Consider the following 17,695-nt stretch of genomic DNA (forward strand, 5'->3'; position numbering starts at 1 on the left):
TTTGCTGTATTACCCGTTATTATTTTTCTTTTCTATTTTTATGGTTAGATTTGGGTTTGTTCTCTTTGAGTGACGTAAAGCACTTTTAGTTATTCCTGCATTTGAAATACCGGAAGCTTAAAATACCGGAAGCTTAGCGACTTGTCATGCCTCATAGAGATTTCCAGTAGCTTTCTATCCTCTTTACAAAATCCATCAGATCTCCTCTCTAACGACATTTGCTTAGGTCCGTTAGCAGGCAACGTTTTAAAGCCTGTGCAGTCTTACTGTAGTCGGAGCTGTAAGAAGCCATTGGTGGAGTTCCTCTCCAAACAGAAGGAAGTTCCCAGATACAGGTGCTTGAATCAAAGCTTACTACATCTGCAAGCTTTGTCGCCTTTATTTGAAGATCCCTCTGGATCACACTGAACTGCTCTAGCAATGCCTTATCTCTTTTCTTTTGATCAGAAGGAGGCATTCCTGTCATGTGAACCTGAACAAAACGGCACAATGGCTTCTTGTCCTCAATTTTCACCCTTGTCAGAGCATTAAGTACCATCCTCAAGAACTCCTTTTCCACTGAGGCGTCCTTGGAAATATTGACTATTGTGATGTCACTTAGTGCCACAGCAAGACGTGTTACTTCTATGTCACGTTCATGGCTGTGATCGTCCTGGACCATCTTGTGGGCCTTCAGCCCCTCAGTGTCGATGACCATGATGCAGTCACAGCCTATCTTGCTCTTTACATGTTTGCTGACAGTGATCGTCTTGCATGAATGCTCCCCTAGTGCACATTCCTTTGTCGACAGCAAACCCGGTCCCAAATATGGTGTTGAGGAGAGTTGACTTTCCTGAATTTTCTACTCCGATCACTGAAATGACTTTGACCTTACTATTGGATTGTATAAGGGAGTGAAGCTCAGTAAGAACAGCATTGATCCATTTAAAGGGAATGTTTGCTGCATTTCCATCTACAAGCTCAAGAGGGACACCATCTAGCATCATCTGAGCAGCAAACGTGGGGAGCTGTTCCATCTTTCTCCTTAAATTGCTGAACTCTGGTAGGCCAGCCATACATGTATATCGCTGCCCACACTCTCGAAAAAAATGTTTTATTTGTAAAGAGGAAATCAAAATTTGCTGGTCAACATCTGCTATTTTATCTGTTTCTTTAGGACACTTCATTTTTAGTGTCATGTATTGATTCAGTAGAGCTGACAGCTGGTGCCGGGACAGATCCTCTAGTGTCATTTCCAACCATTTCAGGAAATAGGTGAACTTCAGAGGCACTCCACCCGTTGAGGAAGTTTGACATTGTGGTCGTCATCTCAAACCTTTGCTGCTTCTTTTTGAACTCTTTTTCTGCTCTTTCCAGGGTCTTACGGTATTCCTCAGCTTTTATTTTGCCAGCTTTTCGCAGTTTCCAGTGCTCTGTTTGCACCCATGAAATTGCTTTCCAGATGTCTCCTTGAGTTGGCAGTTCTTCGTCTTTGAACTCAGATATTTTGTCGATACGTGCAGTGATTTTTCTGGCATACTTCAGTGCACTTCGGCATTCATTGCTATCATCATCGACGAGGATCTCACAACGCCAAGCTCTTTCAGCCAGATTTTCCAGAGACACCTTTTTTGACTTTTTCCCAAGCATTTGAGAAACTGACTCCTGGAGGGGCCTGGCTAACTCTGTTTCAGTTGTTTTTGTCTCACTTAAATTTGTTGTTTTTAAGTTTGGCTCAACTGTTAATCTGAACGATTTCCCTCTTTTGCTGCTGATCAAAATCACTTTTGCTTGCAGTTGTTTTCCTTGCAGATATTTAAAGTATTCAACCTCTGATTCTTCGCAGAGGATGTAAACAACTGCAGACGACTGACAGAGGAATGTAAACTGCTTATCAAAGGACCTGATGTCCCCTCTGAGGTTGGCAACAGCCATTGGTTCACTGAACTTATCCACAGATCTGTTGCCACAAGGAAGGTACCAGCTGAATTCGACAAGCCCCTCTGAAATTCTTCGTGGCACATCTCCACACTCCAAAGCAGATTGGTAAAATATGTCATGGTACTGCTCTGTTACTTAGCAGTTTGTTTAACATCTGAGACTTGGATAGGAAGTGCTTTCCCGGCCTGGCAAATGATACCAGAGGCATTTCAGAGAACACAAGTCTTTCCTCACTGCCTGTTCCTCTGAATGCTTGCTGCAAGGCTGTGAAATTTTGGACAATTTCACGCATAGACCACAGCATCATGGTTAGCTCTCTTGTTTCAACGTTTGGCAGCAGGAGCGTTACCGCAAACTGGCATTGTACCATTTTACCAACCATATTCTGCTGAAGGAACTTGTCTGAGCAGAGAAACAGTCCAGCTATCAAATCTAGAGGGTTGATCGCATTCTTCTTGTCCATTTCCAGATCACTAGACAGGCATTTCACACTTCTAGCATTTGTGTCACACATTAAAAGTCTCCTTAGGAAGGCCTCAGTAAGGGATTCTGGTGTTTCGATGTTGATCTCTGATGTGTCACGCTGAATAATTTGGAGGATGTGGCTAATTTTTAGCTTGGTGTCATACTCGTCTTCAAGTCCAATCTTTGTCAATACTTTCCTGAGGCCAAGCTCTGTTAAACAAGACAAAAGCAACAAATTAATCACATTTATTCAAGGGTAAAATACCTCGAGAGACATTTCAATCCAATACTGAAAAGCATTTCTACAACACTTAGCTATTTTGGCCTGCACATGGAAATTTGTTAAAAAGTAGGAAATTGTTTCAGGAATTTGAATACTTTTTCAAGATACTACACTTCAGCAAGATTTCTTCTAACTGCAGAGGTTAAAGATAAAACAAATGAAATCACCTGTGTGCACAGAGATAGAAACTGGATCACTCGTCTTGTCATTCAGCAATGTTGAGACTGATAAATTGTACTCTGTGCCTGACTCTAAGTCAGATAAGGTCTTGTGGCAGTCTTTTGTGTATATTACAAAAGACTCTTTATCTGGACTTGTGACGGTAATCAGGAATTGATGTGGGATTCTTTCCATGTTTTCTCCTTTGCTCCAAGTTAAAGACAGAGTCGTGGATTCTAAACAATCTTTTGTCAAATCTCGAGGAGGTGGCACGGCTGCGAGAAGGAAGACAATGACAAAAGGTTTGTTAAACCATTAAATTATGGGATTTAACAATGAACCCAATAAAAATGCTTTTGCTTCATGACTTTTACCTGTAGACACACATGCTGTCACACATGTTAACTTGTCACCTTCATCTTCTGTGGCCACACTGAAGAAATACTGCTCTCCAAGCTGAAAGTTGTTTATTTCCACTTTAATGAGGTCTTTGATAACTAACAAACCTTCTACCTCTGTTAAAGAGCTCAATTTAACTCCAAACCTCTTACTTCCGCTTAATTCCGGCGGGGATCCCCATGTTAACGCAACAGAGTTTGGTTTCACTGTCAGGAACTTGATCTCACCAGGAGGGGGCATCACTGGCCAACAAAAAAAAGTAGACCAAGTTAGAATTTGCCACAAATCACAGGACATCATATCCCGATGGTATAAAACAAGATTTGGTTTGATGCGACACAGCAAATATCGCAGGATAGAACCCACTCTAAAAACTCTCTGCATCCGCCTGCAGAACACCGCTTCAGTGGTAACTCTTAAAGTAGACAAATTAATGTATTTTGCAGCAGTAATTGAACAGATCTTTGCATGTTTTGTTTCCTTCCATGAAAATGGCAGTCACCGCCAACACACTTCATATCACCTTCCAGTAACAATATTATCAGTGTTACATCATTTCCCACTATACCAGGTGTTTCACATGTCTGGAACAAGGTCAGTGACAGTTATGTAACTAAGGGATTATAACAGCATAAAAAATAAACAAGCAATAAAACTGAATATAACAGTAAGGACCTTTAAAATCTTTTTACCCTATTAGTCAGATGTGATCAAAGCAGATTTCAATCATAATTTGTGTCTCTGCTATTTCAATCTGTAGAGACTCACACAGAGATAGGAACAGCAGTTAGACAATTTTATTGGACCGAGAATTTTGGTCCTCGGACACCGGCGGAAGACGAGCGTGCTGAGAATCGCAGCGAGCTTGAATGATCGGCTCGAACGAAGCTCAGGTAGGTCTTCCCCCGGGCCCAGTCACTGGTGGTGGAGCGGAGCTTGGAGAGAGGAGTCTTGAGGGGACCAGGAGGCGTCTGGGAGGCTAGTGGTGGAAACGGGGAGGAGGTGGGTTGAAGCACGACTGAAACGGGTGGATCTGTGGTTGCTTCGTCTTTTGAAGGAGCTCTTGCCAGGTGATTGGATCGAGGTAGAGAGGTGGTGCGTCCTGATTGGCTGGGGTGAAGGCGTGATAGGTGATGCCGGAAGAGTCTTGCAGGTTGAATTTGCGCCTAGGGCTACATTTGTTAAGTTTAGAGTATTACTTTTGTTTTGGACTTATTTACACAGACATTTTGTCCAAAACAGAAATTTGACATCAAGGCAACATTCACAAACAAAAAAAAAAGAAGAATCGAAAACTGTTAAACAACCTGTATCATGCTGCCCAAGGTCCTCACCAACATCCACCTGTTAGAGAAAGGCATTGTTAGTGAAGATCCAGCAAAACAATGTTTTCCAATTTATTATCTCAGTGTTACCTGAATCTCCTGTGAGATGATGTCGTGTCTTTTGTGGTTTCCTTCCACACAAATGCTGCAAATGTGCATGTGATCAGTTAAGCAGTAAAAATCTTTAGGCTTCTGGTGAAGACAGCTTCTGTCTTGGATGTCACTGCCAATGTCTTTGATAATGTGTTTTTGCAATTGTGTGCCATGTTGACGGGCGTGGGCCTCACAGAAGAAGTCGTTGCAGGTCTGGCATATCTTCACAGCCTCATTTTGGTTGCAAATGTCACACATCAACTCCCCATGGCTGAGAGGAGTAAAGAAAAGCAGGTCATTACAAAATAAACAACAGTTGGATTATATTTGTAAAGTGGAATCATCCCACAAATGAAGACCTTTTCTAAGCCGTCATAAACTCATCAGAAATGCAAGTTTTATTTTGCAGGATCAGATCAAGGTCAGGATCCTTGATTGAGCCTGGGGAAAAAGTGTTTGAATGACAGCAACTTCAACACCTGGGTTAGATATCCTGAATTTGAAGAATAACTGGCCATAGATTACGTATAGGTTACACCATTAAAATGCTGATACTGTGTTAGCACTAGCAGCACTCAAAGCTTTTCCAACACATATAATCGGATTAGAGCTCTCATTACAACTAGTAAAACTGTACCACACCAAATGGTTCCAATAGCTGATTGGTTTACTGTGATAAAATGTCACAAAAAAAGCTAAAGGAGCATTCATACGTTTAAAAGGCATCTATAATCCTGCACCATTATCCCTACTGGGGTCAGCAGGGGTCCTGGTGCCTATTTCCAGAGGTATACGGGTGAGGCAGGGTCACCCTGGACAGGTCGCTAGTTCATCACAGGGCAACACAGAGAAGACAGGACAAACAATCATAGATGAACACACCCACACCGATGGAGAATTTAGACCAATTAACCTGACAGTCATGTTTTTGGACTGTGGGAGGAAACCGGAGTACCCGGAGTGAACCCACGCATGCACAGGAAGGACATGCAAACTCCATGCAGAAAGACCCTGGGCCAGGAATCAAACCCAGAACCTTCTTGCTGCAATGCAACAGCTCTACCAACTGCACCAGGAGTAGGTTTAATTGGTACTTAAGAAAGTGTCAAACAAAAATCACATAAATATTTACGTCCCTAATCAATGAGTTTAACAGATGTTGTAAATCTTTCAATATCGCATGTTATTGCATTGAACTTGGAGAAGGCTTTACCGATCATATAAAACTGTGTCACTGCTGCTTTGGGAATCCCTAGATTTAGACGATGATTAATCAGAGGTGTCAGATGAAGATATGGACTCAGGTGTTTTTGGATAGCACCATATAAGAGAGAGAGAAAAGAAAAGAAGAAAAATGTTTATCAGTCAGTATTTGTTTAATTTTGTAACTAAATCATACAAGACACAGTTAATGGATATTTACATATTTTATGTCAATTGTTTTTTTGTTAATTATGCAACTTGTTTTACCTCCATCTATTAGAATATGTAGGCACATTAAAGTCAGTCCTATTCAACTTTGAGTGTGTTGTGTGAAATGCTTTTAGAAAAGTATTTTTCAACTGGCTACTGAAACATTTACAGATTACACAACAATCTACTAAATACTTTTTTTTTAAATTACATCACACAATAATAAGATTGAGAATATAGCGTTTAAATAACCCACTACTCTTTAAATATTGTTTTTAATGAATCATACCTGTGGATCATGTTATTAGTTGTTCTGTGCTCAGGTTTTAAGGCAGCATATACAGCATACGGAGGGCTTTGTTCTAGTAATCTAAACGTCAAAATACACAAATCAGAGCACATTGCTTTTATAATGTGTAGTACATTAGACACAGATATAAACTAAAGACACCTGAAAGCATGCTGAGAAGACACGATTCCAGTTTTTTCCCAGTATTTAGGAATGCCTGGTGATATTTCTCGGTGACAACAAAAAGAAATGGTGAAAAAGTTCAGCACAGAAAACTGATTGAATTAAAGATAAAGTGTTTTAGAAATAAAGATTTTGCTTACTTTTCATTTGCGAAGTTAAAAGGCATGTCCTTTGACAAGTTTGACTCTGTCTCATAGAGAGAATAGTCATCTTCTGCTTTCTTTGATCTGAAAATGGCAAGTGTAAAAATTCACTGTATCATAACATTAAGCAGTCATCCTGCCAAGTGTACACAGTTGGGCATTTTCAAAAAGTTTTCAGCAAAGAAGACATGGTTATATTTGTTCTTTTTAACTGAGTTAACCTGTGTTGGAGCATTAATAAATTGTGCTTGGGACAAAATATGTGTAAATGTCAAACAGGGCATTTTCTCTCTAATGGTGATACGCTTTCGGTAATATTGCTGAGGAATTGCACTCAAAATGTTCATCATCTGTGTTCAATATCCACCTATTTATTTCACTATATTCTGGCATTTATTTGCATGAAGTTTATCTTTTTTTTTTTGGTTGTCGTTTCTTGTGTCACATGAAAAGGCAATATAAAGTAAGATTTTAAAAAGTACTGCAAAAATAGAGTAGGACGGCAGGCAGACTTATTTTAATATATTTCATAGAAAAGTCTAGAAAGACTCAATAGCCATGTGAAACTTGATGTCTTTTAGAAAGTATTTTAAAAATTTGTTCTGAAGATGTGCATAAAGTTTTTTTCTGAATACATGTTATGAATGTGTGTGGCTCCATTTTTTGAATTTACCGTGCTCCTTTGAAAGTCAGTGGATGTTCAAAAGATTGTTCAGACTTGGCCCGCAGAGATCCACTGCTCTCTGACTTTGTTTTCTTTAGTCTGAGATGCCTTTCACATAAGAAAACATCATAATTTAACACATTGACACAAACTGTATAGTTTTAACTAATAAATAGCTAATATTACTTGTAAAAGTTACCCATTGTAGCTTTGTTTTATACATCACACAATGTTTTGACAGCACTATGGTTTGAAATGAGAAAATCCTTCTTACTTTTTGTCTTTGTCATTTAAGCCTGAAGACTTCCCTGTGTGCTCTTTTAGAAGGAATGCAGCTGCAATATTTTTCACAGTTCCTCTGGGAAAAGTCATGAAAGTACAAAATATGAGATGAAAGTAAATAAACAAACGATCTGAAGTTCATTTCAAAGCTCACCACAGCTGAAGGCAACAATGAATGGAAACCATTTAATTTATACTGTATAAAAAAGCTTGACGTCTTTTTTCTCACTAATTGACTTTGAGTCAGACTAAAGTTTTCCTTTAGTAACTCAGATATGATGAATTAATGCATTTATATATGCCAAAAGTCAAAATACCACAAGAGATCATTTGTTTTTAACTTTAGAAGTTGACATATACACAGATCGTTATCTGAGTATTTGGGAAAACTAATGAGAATGTTTCTGATTAGTGTCAAACATTTGAGTTAAATGGAGATACATCTGTGTATGTAGTTCAGTGGCAATCTTCCTTGTGTGATTTCATAGAAAATAAATAAATAAATAAATAAATAAATAAATAAATAAATAAATAAATAAAAGCCAAGATTTCAGAATTGTTGACCTTTACAAGTTTGCTTTATTTGTGGATGCAATTTCTAGATGCCTAAAATGACCTTGTTCTTCTGCTCAAAAAAGGCAGAATACATTGTTAATGTTCAGCTTCTTCACCATTCAGGAAAGAAACACGTTCTTTGTCCCTGAGAGAAAAAACCTGTTTTCATACAACGTCTATATCAACCAAACAAAAATAATGATTTTAAGTACATTTCTGAGTACAAGCTTTCTTAAGAACAAAGAAGTCAGTTTCTAAGTCACTGGTCTATGTCTCTAATTTATGAGCACAGCTGAAAAACAAACCTTTCTCTGCTACACCAGATCTGTCCAAAAGAAAGTGACAAATTTCCATCTATTGCGAGAACGTGTGGATGGATCCACCACTTCTGACAAAAGTCATAAAGTTTAAGGGCCAATCACATCAAACCTCTGAATTCAATGAAAGGGATACATAAAAATTCATTTTCAGACCATGTTTTTATGGTATTCTGACATTTGGCAAATATATATTTTTAATGAGATTATGAAAATATTTCATTTCAATTAAATGTCTAATAAAACATTTGATGTTTTATTAGACATTAGACATTAGACAAAAAGTAAGAACCTGAAAAATTATGTTGGTGTCACTTTCTGTTGAAAAGATCAAAAATGAAAGTATAGTTTTCCACTCTTACTTTTCAATGTTTTCCATGTTCGTTCATTTGAATTTCCCTCCTTTCCACCTTTGGACCGAACAACCTCTGAAGCATTAGAAATAAGCGTCTGTAAATCTGCTGACAGACATAGTGTCACGTTTCACAACCTACAAATAGAAGAGAAAATCTCTAAGGAAAAAGGTTGCAAACTTTCCTACTTGTAAGGCTTTTGAAAAGTACAAAAGCATTACATTTGTACTTTTATCTACTCCTCTGTCCACAGTAGAGTAGCTAGAAGAGATGAAGTCAAATGTCTCTGTTGTGGCATTTTACTTCATCAGATATTTTGTAAACTACAGAGTGCAGTAAATACGGTTTACAGTGTATATGTTATTGGGCAATATTCTAATTTTTGTTAATGGGAATTCTATAGTTTGTTGACTAATGTATGTGCGCCGCAATGGGCAAACACTAAAGTCTTATTTCAAGCTTGAACATTGACCATTGTTGCCCTTTACTTTATATAATGGTTGTTTTTCTTTTCCACTGTTATTACCTCTGTGTTGTTATGTATCCAATTCAAAAGACCCCATATTTTGGAGCGTTTCTTTAAACAGGGACTAAAGTAATTTACCTTCTCGAATCCCAGATAGAGAAGACATTGAATATACATGAGATAAATTGCCAAATGTTTTCTTCTAATAGTTGCTCAAAAGAGAACATGAGGAAAAAACTTCTGCTGGAGAGAAGCCTGTTGCTCAGTTGCTTGAAATAAACATTTTTGGCATTGAAGTGTTTCCAGGCACCCTTGGAATAAATGTCTGAATGTGAATGTTGTTCAAAATTTCCAGCATAACTATAAGAGAATATACATTTTAAATGAAAACTTACTAACAGCAAATCCTCTTGGAGATCAAGACATCTCAGTGAGCTGACTGCTGGGAGAGCGTGTGGTTGAAGGAGGAAGACAGGAAAGGAAAGGATTTTGGATTTTATTGTAGCCCTCGTAGTTTTAACGGAAAGATAACTAAGGTTATGTGTCTTGATGAGATACTTGCTGGAATGCCATATAATATGGCATTCCAGCCATATTATGTGATTGGCTGAAATGCCAGACACATGTGTCTGATTTCCAGCTTCAGTCCAGCTTATTTTATTATTAGTTTATTATTTAATCACTTCCTTGTTTATTCATATTCATATAGGTCTTTCCCTGTGTTCATTGTTGTCCTTTAATGAAACACATTTAGGTTTGCAATGACTTGTTCACATTTCAAAAAAGAAAATACGCAAGAAATGATTGGAAAGAACGAGACTTTGGATCAAGAGTAGAGCTTACTGTCATCAGCAAGGAGAAAAAGTTGAGTAAAACATCATACAACCACATAGTAGTTACAGATATACTCTCAACAAAATGATCTTTTTATTCACAGAATCAAGTTATCAGTAGCATAAATTGGCTTGGTATTAAAATATGTACAAATTTATTCCGACAAGACATTAATACAGACAATGAGTACGATTCAGTAATCAGTACTATGTAGAAGTATTTGTGTGAATCTCAACAGTAAATTATGCTTTGCTCCACCAACAGGTGCTTGATGATTGTAACTAATATTACCAAAACCGATGCCTTTTATTTTACCTTTGATTTGAAACAACGACTGAAATCTAAGTGTTACTTCACTCTCCCACGCAGAATTACTGGCAAGAAAAGAAAAACTTACATCTTTTTGAATATATTTTCATTCAAATTTTGAGTCAAAGCATGAAATCTTTTAAGCACACTTTAAAACAAATGGATAAAAATGTGTTCTATTAATCTTTTTCAGATGGAGTCGGAGCAATGATCAAATCAACAATAAGAAAAAAACAGATCACCAGCAAGCTCCATTTTATAAATGAAATACCGGCACAAGTCCAAATATCCAAATGAGACTGCAGAAAATGCTGGATGAAAAGAAAGGAAAACTTTTGCAAGAAGACCAAATGATGCCACCACCGTGTCTCACTGTGGGGATGCTGTGCTCACGGCGTTTTTAGTTTTTCCTCACACATACCAGTTTGAATGTAGATCAAAATTGCTGATTTTGGTCTCATTTGATCACAGTACGTTCATATACGTAATAAAGTGATTGAATGTCTTTTGGAAGCAAAGCTGCAAAGCAAAGCTACTTCTCACAGATCCAGAATTGTTCAACATTACAATTCTCATCATTCCAGTCGCCGTCCCCTTTGCTACGGTGCCAGACCTCCACACAGTCCTGGTTCCTCCCTTGATGGCTGTTTGGCTGCCCTTGAGCCCAGAACCTAAATAATGCAGTGGCACAAAAGCACAATTAAATAAAAACAGTTATTTTGATGTTAAATTTTCGATAGAAAACATTTCAAAGCTCCTTACGTTAAAGTCAGTGGTGTTCCATCAACCCATTTCCATTGGCCTTCCACTCCTCCGTCACTCAGACCGATCCACACCTCTTTGTCATTGTACAAGCTGTTGATGAAGTTCTAGAGGGACAAAAACAAGTCAGTTTCTAAAACACTGTCCTACATATTATGCTGGGAATAAACATTTTACAGAAGAAATTTCAGATTTACTTAGAGAGTCGGTTGCCCTGTTAAGGTGCTATCAACCATCTCGCGACATCATGTTCACATGGATCTTAACGTAAAAATCAAAGTGCATTTTAAAACATTACGTTGGGTGTAGTTTATGAACCTCATATGTTACCAATGAAGCAACCTCTTAAAATACATTGCATAGGGATGAAGGATTAAAAGGTCACTTTTTTGAATTGTCTCAAAATGAAATATATTTCTGAAGTGTAAGATGTTATGGGTCATTGCTTAAAATTTTTTGTCTTTACACACCATTGAATTTCAAGATACATATGGACATTTGAAACCACTGAGATCTGCACCAAAATTTTTACAACCATAATAACTGAGATTAAGTATACAATTCATGGCTAAACTTTTAAGGGCTTCTCTGATATTTCAGATTTCCAATTCACTATTTGTATTTTTTTGTGCAACTCCATAGTACTAATTAGATTTGATTAGATATTTTAAAAAGATTTTTGACTGTGTTGACACTTTTATTGGATGAACACACCATTTCATCTTTACTGGTCACGATGGCCAGGTCTGCTCCCTTGCTGTGACAGTCCTCTCTGCTTAGCGTCCAGGTTTTTTTGGTGGTAGAGGGGAAGTAGCAGCTGTACTGGAACTTCCTCCAGCCAGCAGGGCAACGTTTCTCTGTGTTACAAACAAACAACGAAGTTGAACATGTCCCTTAGAAACCCAAACTGAAAAAAACTCCTAGCTTTTCACAAGAAAGTGTCGTTGAAATACTCTGAGATCACATATCTATCCACACTTTATTTTAAAAAAAAAGGAAATCAAAATCTTAAAGGCTTCAGTAAAGACTTTTCTGAGTATTTCCTCAACGTTACCTTGAAGAGTTGCATTCAGCTTGTCAATTCTCCCCAGCAGCTCATCTTGCTCAGCAGTCAGGTTATCAACTTTTGCTCTCAGAAGGTCTCGGTCAGCGGTTACATTCTTCAGGCTGCTCTGAAGTTCGCTTTTCTCCCTTTGCACCGATCGGTATGAACTCTGCAAGTCATTTTCTGCCTTTCTCAGCACACTGTTTATGTCTTCCAGTACTTTGATTTCAGTCGTGAGGTTTAGGTGGACGCTCGACAGCTTGTCTTTTTCACTCAAGGAGAAGTTGTATTTGTCATGTAGCTCCTCCATCTTATTGATCATATCACTGTAACTTACCTGGAGCCGATCTCTAGATCTGCTCACGTTGTTAAATTTGTTCTGTAAATTGTTTCTTTCGTTAGTAACAGTGTCATAATTAGCCTGTAGTTCTTTGGAGCGTTTGGCAATTGCATCACATCTTGTATTTAAGCTTGTTTGGGCAGCGCTCAGTGCATCTTTTTCTTTCTGCAGCCGGGCTGTACTGTCTCTCAGCAGTCCCAACTCGTTGTTTAAAGCAATTTTGTTGGTATCTGCCTCCCTTTGCTTGGCCTTAAAATCGTTTCTCTCTTTTGTTAGTTCTCTGTTATTGGAAGCCAGTACGTCTATTTGTCTGGATATGAAATTGATTTGTCCCTGTTGCTGCTTCAAATTGGATTCTAGCTCTTTTTTTGCAATTTGTACCGTCTTCAGGTTCGCTTGAAGCTGCTCTTTGTTTTCGTTGAGGGCTTTTAATGTGTCCAGATTGTCTTTTTTTACCTTTTGATCTGCTCCGAAGATTAAAAAACAAACAAAAACACAAGTCAGTCATTTTCATTTTTTGTATGTCACACTGTGAATATTTGGGCACATTTAGAAAAAGGACAACTCACTGTGAACACTCTGACCGATTAGCCATGCCACCAGCACGACGCAGAGCAGTCCAAGGCCAATTGTAGCAAGCTTAAAGCTCTGGCTTCTCAGGGAATAAACTGGTTGACAGCAGGGAAAGCAGAAGCATAAACTTAAAATTCATGAAGTGAATTGAGGAAGTTGTGGTTTTTACTGAATTGTGAAAGCTTTTTGGAAAACAGCCTTTAAAATGAAACACCACAAAATCAATTAAAGTAATTCACGTTTGAGTGAATTCAAATCCAAAGGGGGCTATGATTGTTGATGTTGGATTATTTAGCGTTGCCTGTGGAAATAAATGCATGATGGCAACTTTCAGGGGTTTTTTTGCAAAAGGAAGGGATGCAAGCTGAAGAAAAAAAGCGAAGATAGCGTTGTACTTTTCGTTTCATGTTTGGTCAAAATGATCTGCAGCTTGGTTGATGTTTTGCTTTACAAAATAAATGTTTACAACACGGGGACAATTCAGAGCTTTAGCTGCATACAAATCCACAAATATTCCCAAAGCTATTTTTTAAAATTTGCATTAATTTGCATTTATTGCTCCTCTACCTGCTCCTAAAAACAATTTTGCAAGTTATTAGAATATTAATAAGAATATCATTATATGAGCAGTGAAGAGAATTTGCCATTATTTGGTAAGATAACATTTGTGATGTTAGCTATACCAGATATGGGTTAATGAGAAAAGGCTTGAGCAAAAGTTAGGGATGTGTCAGTACCTGAAAGAAGAAAATTTTTCCCATCAGAGGAAAAACTTTTGTAGGCAATTTCACTTCTGGTCATGTCCGTATCAGCTGCGTTTGAGGCTCGGTACTCCACACTCATCTTTCTGCACTATTGATGAGGTGAAACCTTAATGAGGAAAATGTGACACTGTTGGATTCTGAAACAGAAGCTAAACTTTCATCAGTGTGACCAAAAAAAACAACAATACAAATTTATATAATTTCAACTTAAAATCTCACATTGTTGTGGATTTTATCTTAAGCATGACAACAAAGTTTATAAAAGTAAATTTAAAGTGTTTGTGATGATCATTGAAACATTTCTTAAGAATTCATGATTTCATAGGTGTGTAAAAACTTACCTCTGTTGGATGAGAAGCTACCAAGCACGGTGGACAAATCTGCTTTTTGTAGAAGCCATCGAATCTTATATGCCTTGCTTCTGCTGTGACCACTTGTGCAAGACTTATGAATAACTGTGAGGAGGAGAAATGTGTACTTCCTTTATTAATGATGCTGGACCAGTTGTCATTTGGGACCTTTAATTTTTAAGGATGTTCTTGAGCAAATGTTAAAACCGGTAATAAAACCCTGTGTTTTTATTTTCCAGTAGTTAGGAAACAACTTATGGCCAAACCCACAACAGGATAAACAATGTGGTACACTGTTTTCCAAAGCCTGGATATTTACTAAAAGTAGATAGTTTCTTTCTCCCACATATTCTGTCCTGTTCTTTGTCAGTGAAATGTTTGCAGGAGTTTGGAAAAATTAAACAACTGAACTGAGGTACAACAAAAGCTCTGAATAAAACTACAAGGTCAGCATTTTAAGTTTATAAAAAAAAAATTTTCTTGGGATAACATTTGGTTAATCTGAGGTGAAACCAGTAATTGCAGGGTCTGAAATTAATTAATTGAAATAATTAGCATTTTAATCGAAAACCACGGGACAAAATAAACATTTATACTTCAAAAGCCCTTTTGCTGCTAAATTATTGAATGTATACAACAGCTCAGCAACAGATATATTTGTTGTTTTTAATCGGTTAAGCAAATTTTCATCGAAGACCATATATCAACAAAATGAATATTTCCAATTTAAAAAGATAAAATCTATGTAATTAATTAATTGAAATGAAAGCAATAAAGTCCCATCTCTATTTTGTTTTGATATTCCTACCAGTAAAGCTTTTATCAGAACAATTCACTTGAGTGAATTTTCTCATTTGTTTTATTCAGAATTTCTGCATGAATTGCAGTTTAAAAAAGGACAATAACCAATTACCCCACATGTAACAATACCCAGCATATTTTTTGTAAGTTTTAACCACAATTTACTCACATATCCACAATCTTTCAAAACTTTTCTGTCTCACCGCAGAGTATGTTTGTCTATATTAGTACCATAACTGTAATTGCTGATGTAGGGATATTTTTTTGCTGACCAGGAAATGAGATTTCATCTGGTCTGCAAAAAGTCATGATGGCTTCCTGTGTTTCATGGGAGCAACTTGCACAATCTCATCTGTCAGCAAACTTGTTTCAAATCTTATTTCAAAGAATTCATATTTGGAATAATATTTTCTTCTGATGTATCTTATCTTTTGTTTTAAAATAGAGAAGACACAGCGGTGGATTTAGAAACTTTTAAATGGGGGTTGGCATGAAAAGAGCTGTTGGCACGGTAACAATGCCGAACCTCCTCAGTAAAGAATGAGGAGAATATCCACAAAAACACTTAAAAACTAAAGTGAACTTTGACTCCCATTAAGTTAACAAAAAAAACATGAATATATTTGCTCTCATTCTCCAAATGTGAATCAATTTTTCTCAAACTGATCCATTAAAATCTCCTTCCTAAAGTCAATTGAATTGAATATCTTGAAATATTCAGCTTAATCCTACATTTTAACAATATTTTTTATTTAACTAGCTTAATTTGTCAACTAGTGTTTGAGGCCCAGTGTTCTGCTACTTTGAGATGTAGCAGGACATTTAACACCCCTGAGAAACTAAGAAAACCAGAAAGAAAAACACAACTCTAGGGAAATCAAATCCAAAAGAGAAAAATAATGCATAGACTTCAGAAAAGTCAACTAGAAAAAGTCTGCATATCTCAGACCAAGTTAATTACAAAACTCTATACTGTACTAATTGTTTATTCTGATTTTTATGAAGACACTTTCTTACCCTGATGCTTGTTGTCATAGCCAGTTTGCCCTCTTGTGAACCTTTGCAGGCAGTACAAGTAGTAACTCAGACCTGTATCTTCCACTTCTTGTTGAAAATATATGAAAATTTACTCAAAAAGAATTTTAGCAAATACACAACTTTCCATTTCACTTTCTTGTTGCTTGTACAATAAGTGACATTTACTTTTTAGGTAACCTTTACATCAGTGTCCCTTTCTTTCAAAAAAGAAATAATTGAATCCATTGAGCTAAATTTATTGCTTCAATATGAGGCTGCGCCACAAGTGGAGGAGGATGTTCTGTTGCTATTAGCTGTCTTTCATTAAAGATGTGTGCTTTATATTGCAGTTTTATCATCGGTAGAGTCAGATGTCCTCTGAATTGAGGAAAGTTGTTTTAGTTTGTGCTCTTTTCAAACAGTAAAATGATTGAGAAAACTCTATCTGCTGTGATGACGTCCATCATTGATTTGATGAGTTCATGAGCCTTTCGTCTGGTCATGGATAAAATGACTCTAGTATAAAGACCAAATAATATTGGAACAGTTTTATTACTGCCACATTCTGGTTCTTGTGTGTTGGAGACAAATTTACAGTAGAAAAAAGAGAGCTTACTGAAAAGCCGAAAATGAAGATTAAATTAGCTTGTAAATGCTAAGGTGTATGCATTTAGTAATTACTTAAAAGTTATCCCAGCACAAAAAATGAAATCAACTCATTACAAGGTGGGCTTTTACAGGGGCGGGTGTGTACGATTTCCCAGTTTTCAAAATTAAAATAACTTTTTTGTTTATCACATATAAGCTGAGAGAAAACTTTGATTATTTTTACTTTTGAAACAGAAATTAATTGAAATCACGTGTAGAAGCAGTCCATCTCAAATTGTCACATTTTTATACTTTTTTATTTTTTGCACAAATGATTCTTTTTATCCACCAAAAACTCAACCAAAAAGGAACCAAACCTGAAATGCAAATTGTTCAAAAATAAAGTGTGAAATAATAGCAGCAGGAACTGAATAAAGGCATTAAGGAGCGCACACAAACACCAACTGTCTCCATGTTGGCTCAAGGCTTAAAACTGAGCCTCTCAAGATACTGTGCATACAGGGGCACATCAGAGGAACACAGCGATTGTAATTCAGTCACTTTATTATAATTTCTGCTGAATTAAAATAGACTCTGGGAGCAGAAGGAGAGGTACTGGGAGGAGGCAGGACAACTGGCAGCTAATGACTCACTTCGACACACATGATTCTCGAAAGGTCTGTTGGGATTAAAAAGAATCACTACACACAAGACAAGACCAAGCATGCCAAAAGTGACATGACTGTGGGATCAGTTGGGTTCTATATTTAACCACAATGACGTATTTTAGTTGTGATGCATTGAGTGATACAATCGTCTGCGCGGAGGAGGGTGGGAATGGGAGGCTAAAGTGAAAGTACTGAGACAAAATGTTAGAACGAACATGAGAATATTTCAAGACTTAGCAAATTAAACTACATCAGTGGGGTGAAAATTATAAAACACAGTGATGAACACAAAAGCAAGGCTGCTTTTTGTTTTCCGGTATTTAAATTACTGACTT

The 17,695-nt window shown here is 37.1% G+C and overlaps 1 protein-coding gene, 1 long non-coding RNA gene and 1 pseudogene across 3 annotated transcripts; all 3 read right to left on the minus strand.

Annotated features, from left to right (window-relative positions):
* Nucleotides 1-151: 151 nt before the first annotated feature.
* LOC103464055 (up-regulator of cell proliferation-like) lies at nt 152-5,591 on the minus strand (annotated as a pseudogene).
* A 2,605-nt stretch (nt 5,592-8,196) lies between these two features.
* LOC108166124 (uncharacterized) lies at nt 8,197-9,561 on the minus strand. Its single transcript, XR_001776403.1, has 3 exons — nt 9,448-9,561; nt 8,853-8,980; nt 8,197-8,318 (listed from the first exon to the last, which is right to left on the minus strand). It is a non-coding gene; the product is annotated as an uncharacterized LOC108166124 (long non-coding RNA).
* A 655-nt stretch (nt 9,562-10,216) lies between these two features.
* Nucleotides 10,217-14,389, minus strand: LOC103464039 (CD209 antigen-like). Of its 2 annotated transcripts, none has more exons than XM_008407846.2 (7): nt 14,278-14,389; nt 13,910-14,042; nt 13,169-13,267; nt 12,269-13,063; nt 11,929-12,071; nt 11,215-11,321; nt 10,217-11,123 (listed from the first exon to the last, which is right to left on the minus strand). In XM_008407846.2, exons 2-7 carry the CDS (start codon nt 14,013-14,015, stop codon nt 10,985-10,987), a joined length of 1,389 nt encoding a protein of 462 aa, XP_008406068.1. In that variant the 5' UTR covers nt 14,016-14,042; nt 14,278-14,389; the 3' UTR covers nt 10,217-10,984. The 2 variants fall into 2 exon arrangements, with proteins under 2 accessions (XP_008406068.1, XP_008406073.1); XM_008407851.2 differs by having other exon boundaries at nt 13,910-14,024; nt 14,278-14,379.
* Between the last annotated feature and the right edge of the window lie 3,306 nt (nt 14,390-17,695).

This window comes from Poecilia reticulata, linkage group LG1 (genome assembly GCF_000633615.1).
Source record: "Poecilia reticulata strain Guanapo linkage group LG1, Guppy_female_1.0+MT, whole genome shotgun sequence".
NCBI classification, from domain to species: Eukaryota; Metazoa; Chordata; class Actinopteri; order Cyprinodontiformes; family Poeciliidae; genus Poecilia; species Poecilia reticulata.

Coding starts and splice junctions, on each gene's coding strand:
- LOC103464039 (XM_008407846.2), bottom strand. CDS start 14,015: ATGAGTGTGGAGTACCGAGCCTCAAACGCAGCTGATACGGACATGACC. Junction 13,268..13,909: donor GAAAAATTTTCTTCTTTCAG/GTACTGACACAT, acceptor GCTGTCAACCAG/TTTATTCCCTGAGAAGCCAG. Junction 11,322..11,928: donor TGACCAGTAAAGATGAAATG/GTGTGTTCATCC, acceptor TTGTCCCTCTAG/AACTTCATCAACAGCTTGTA.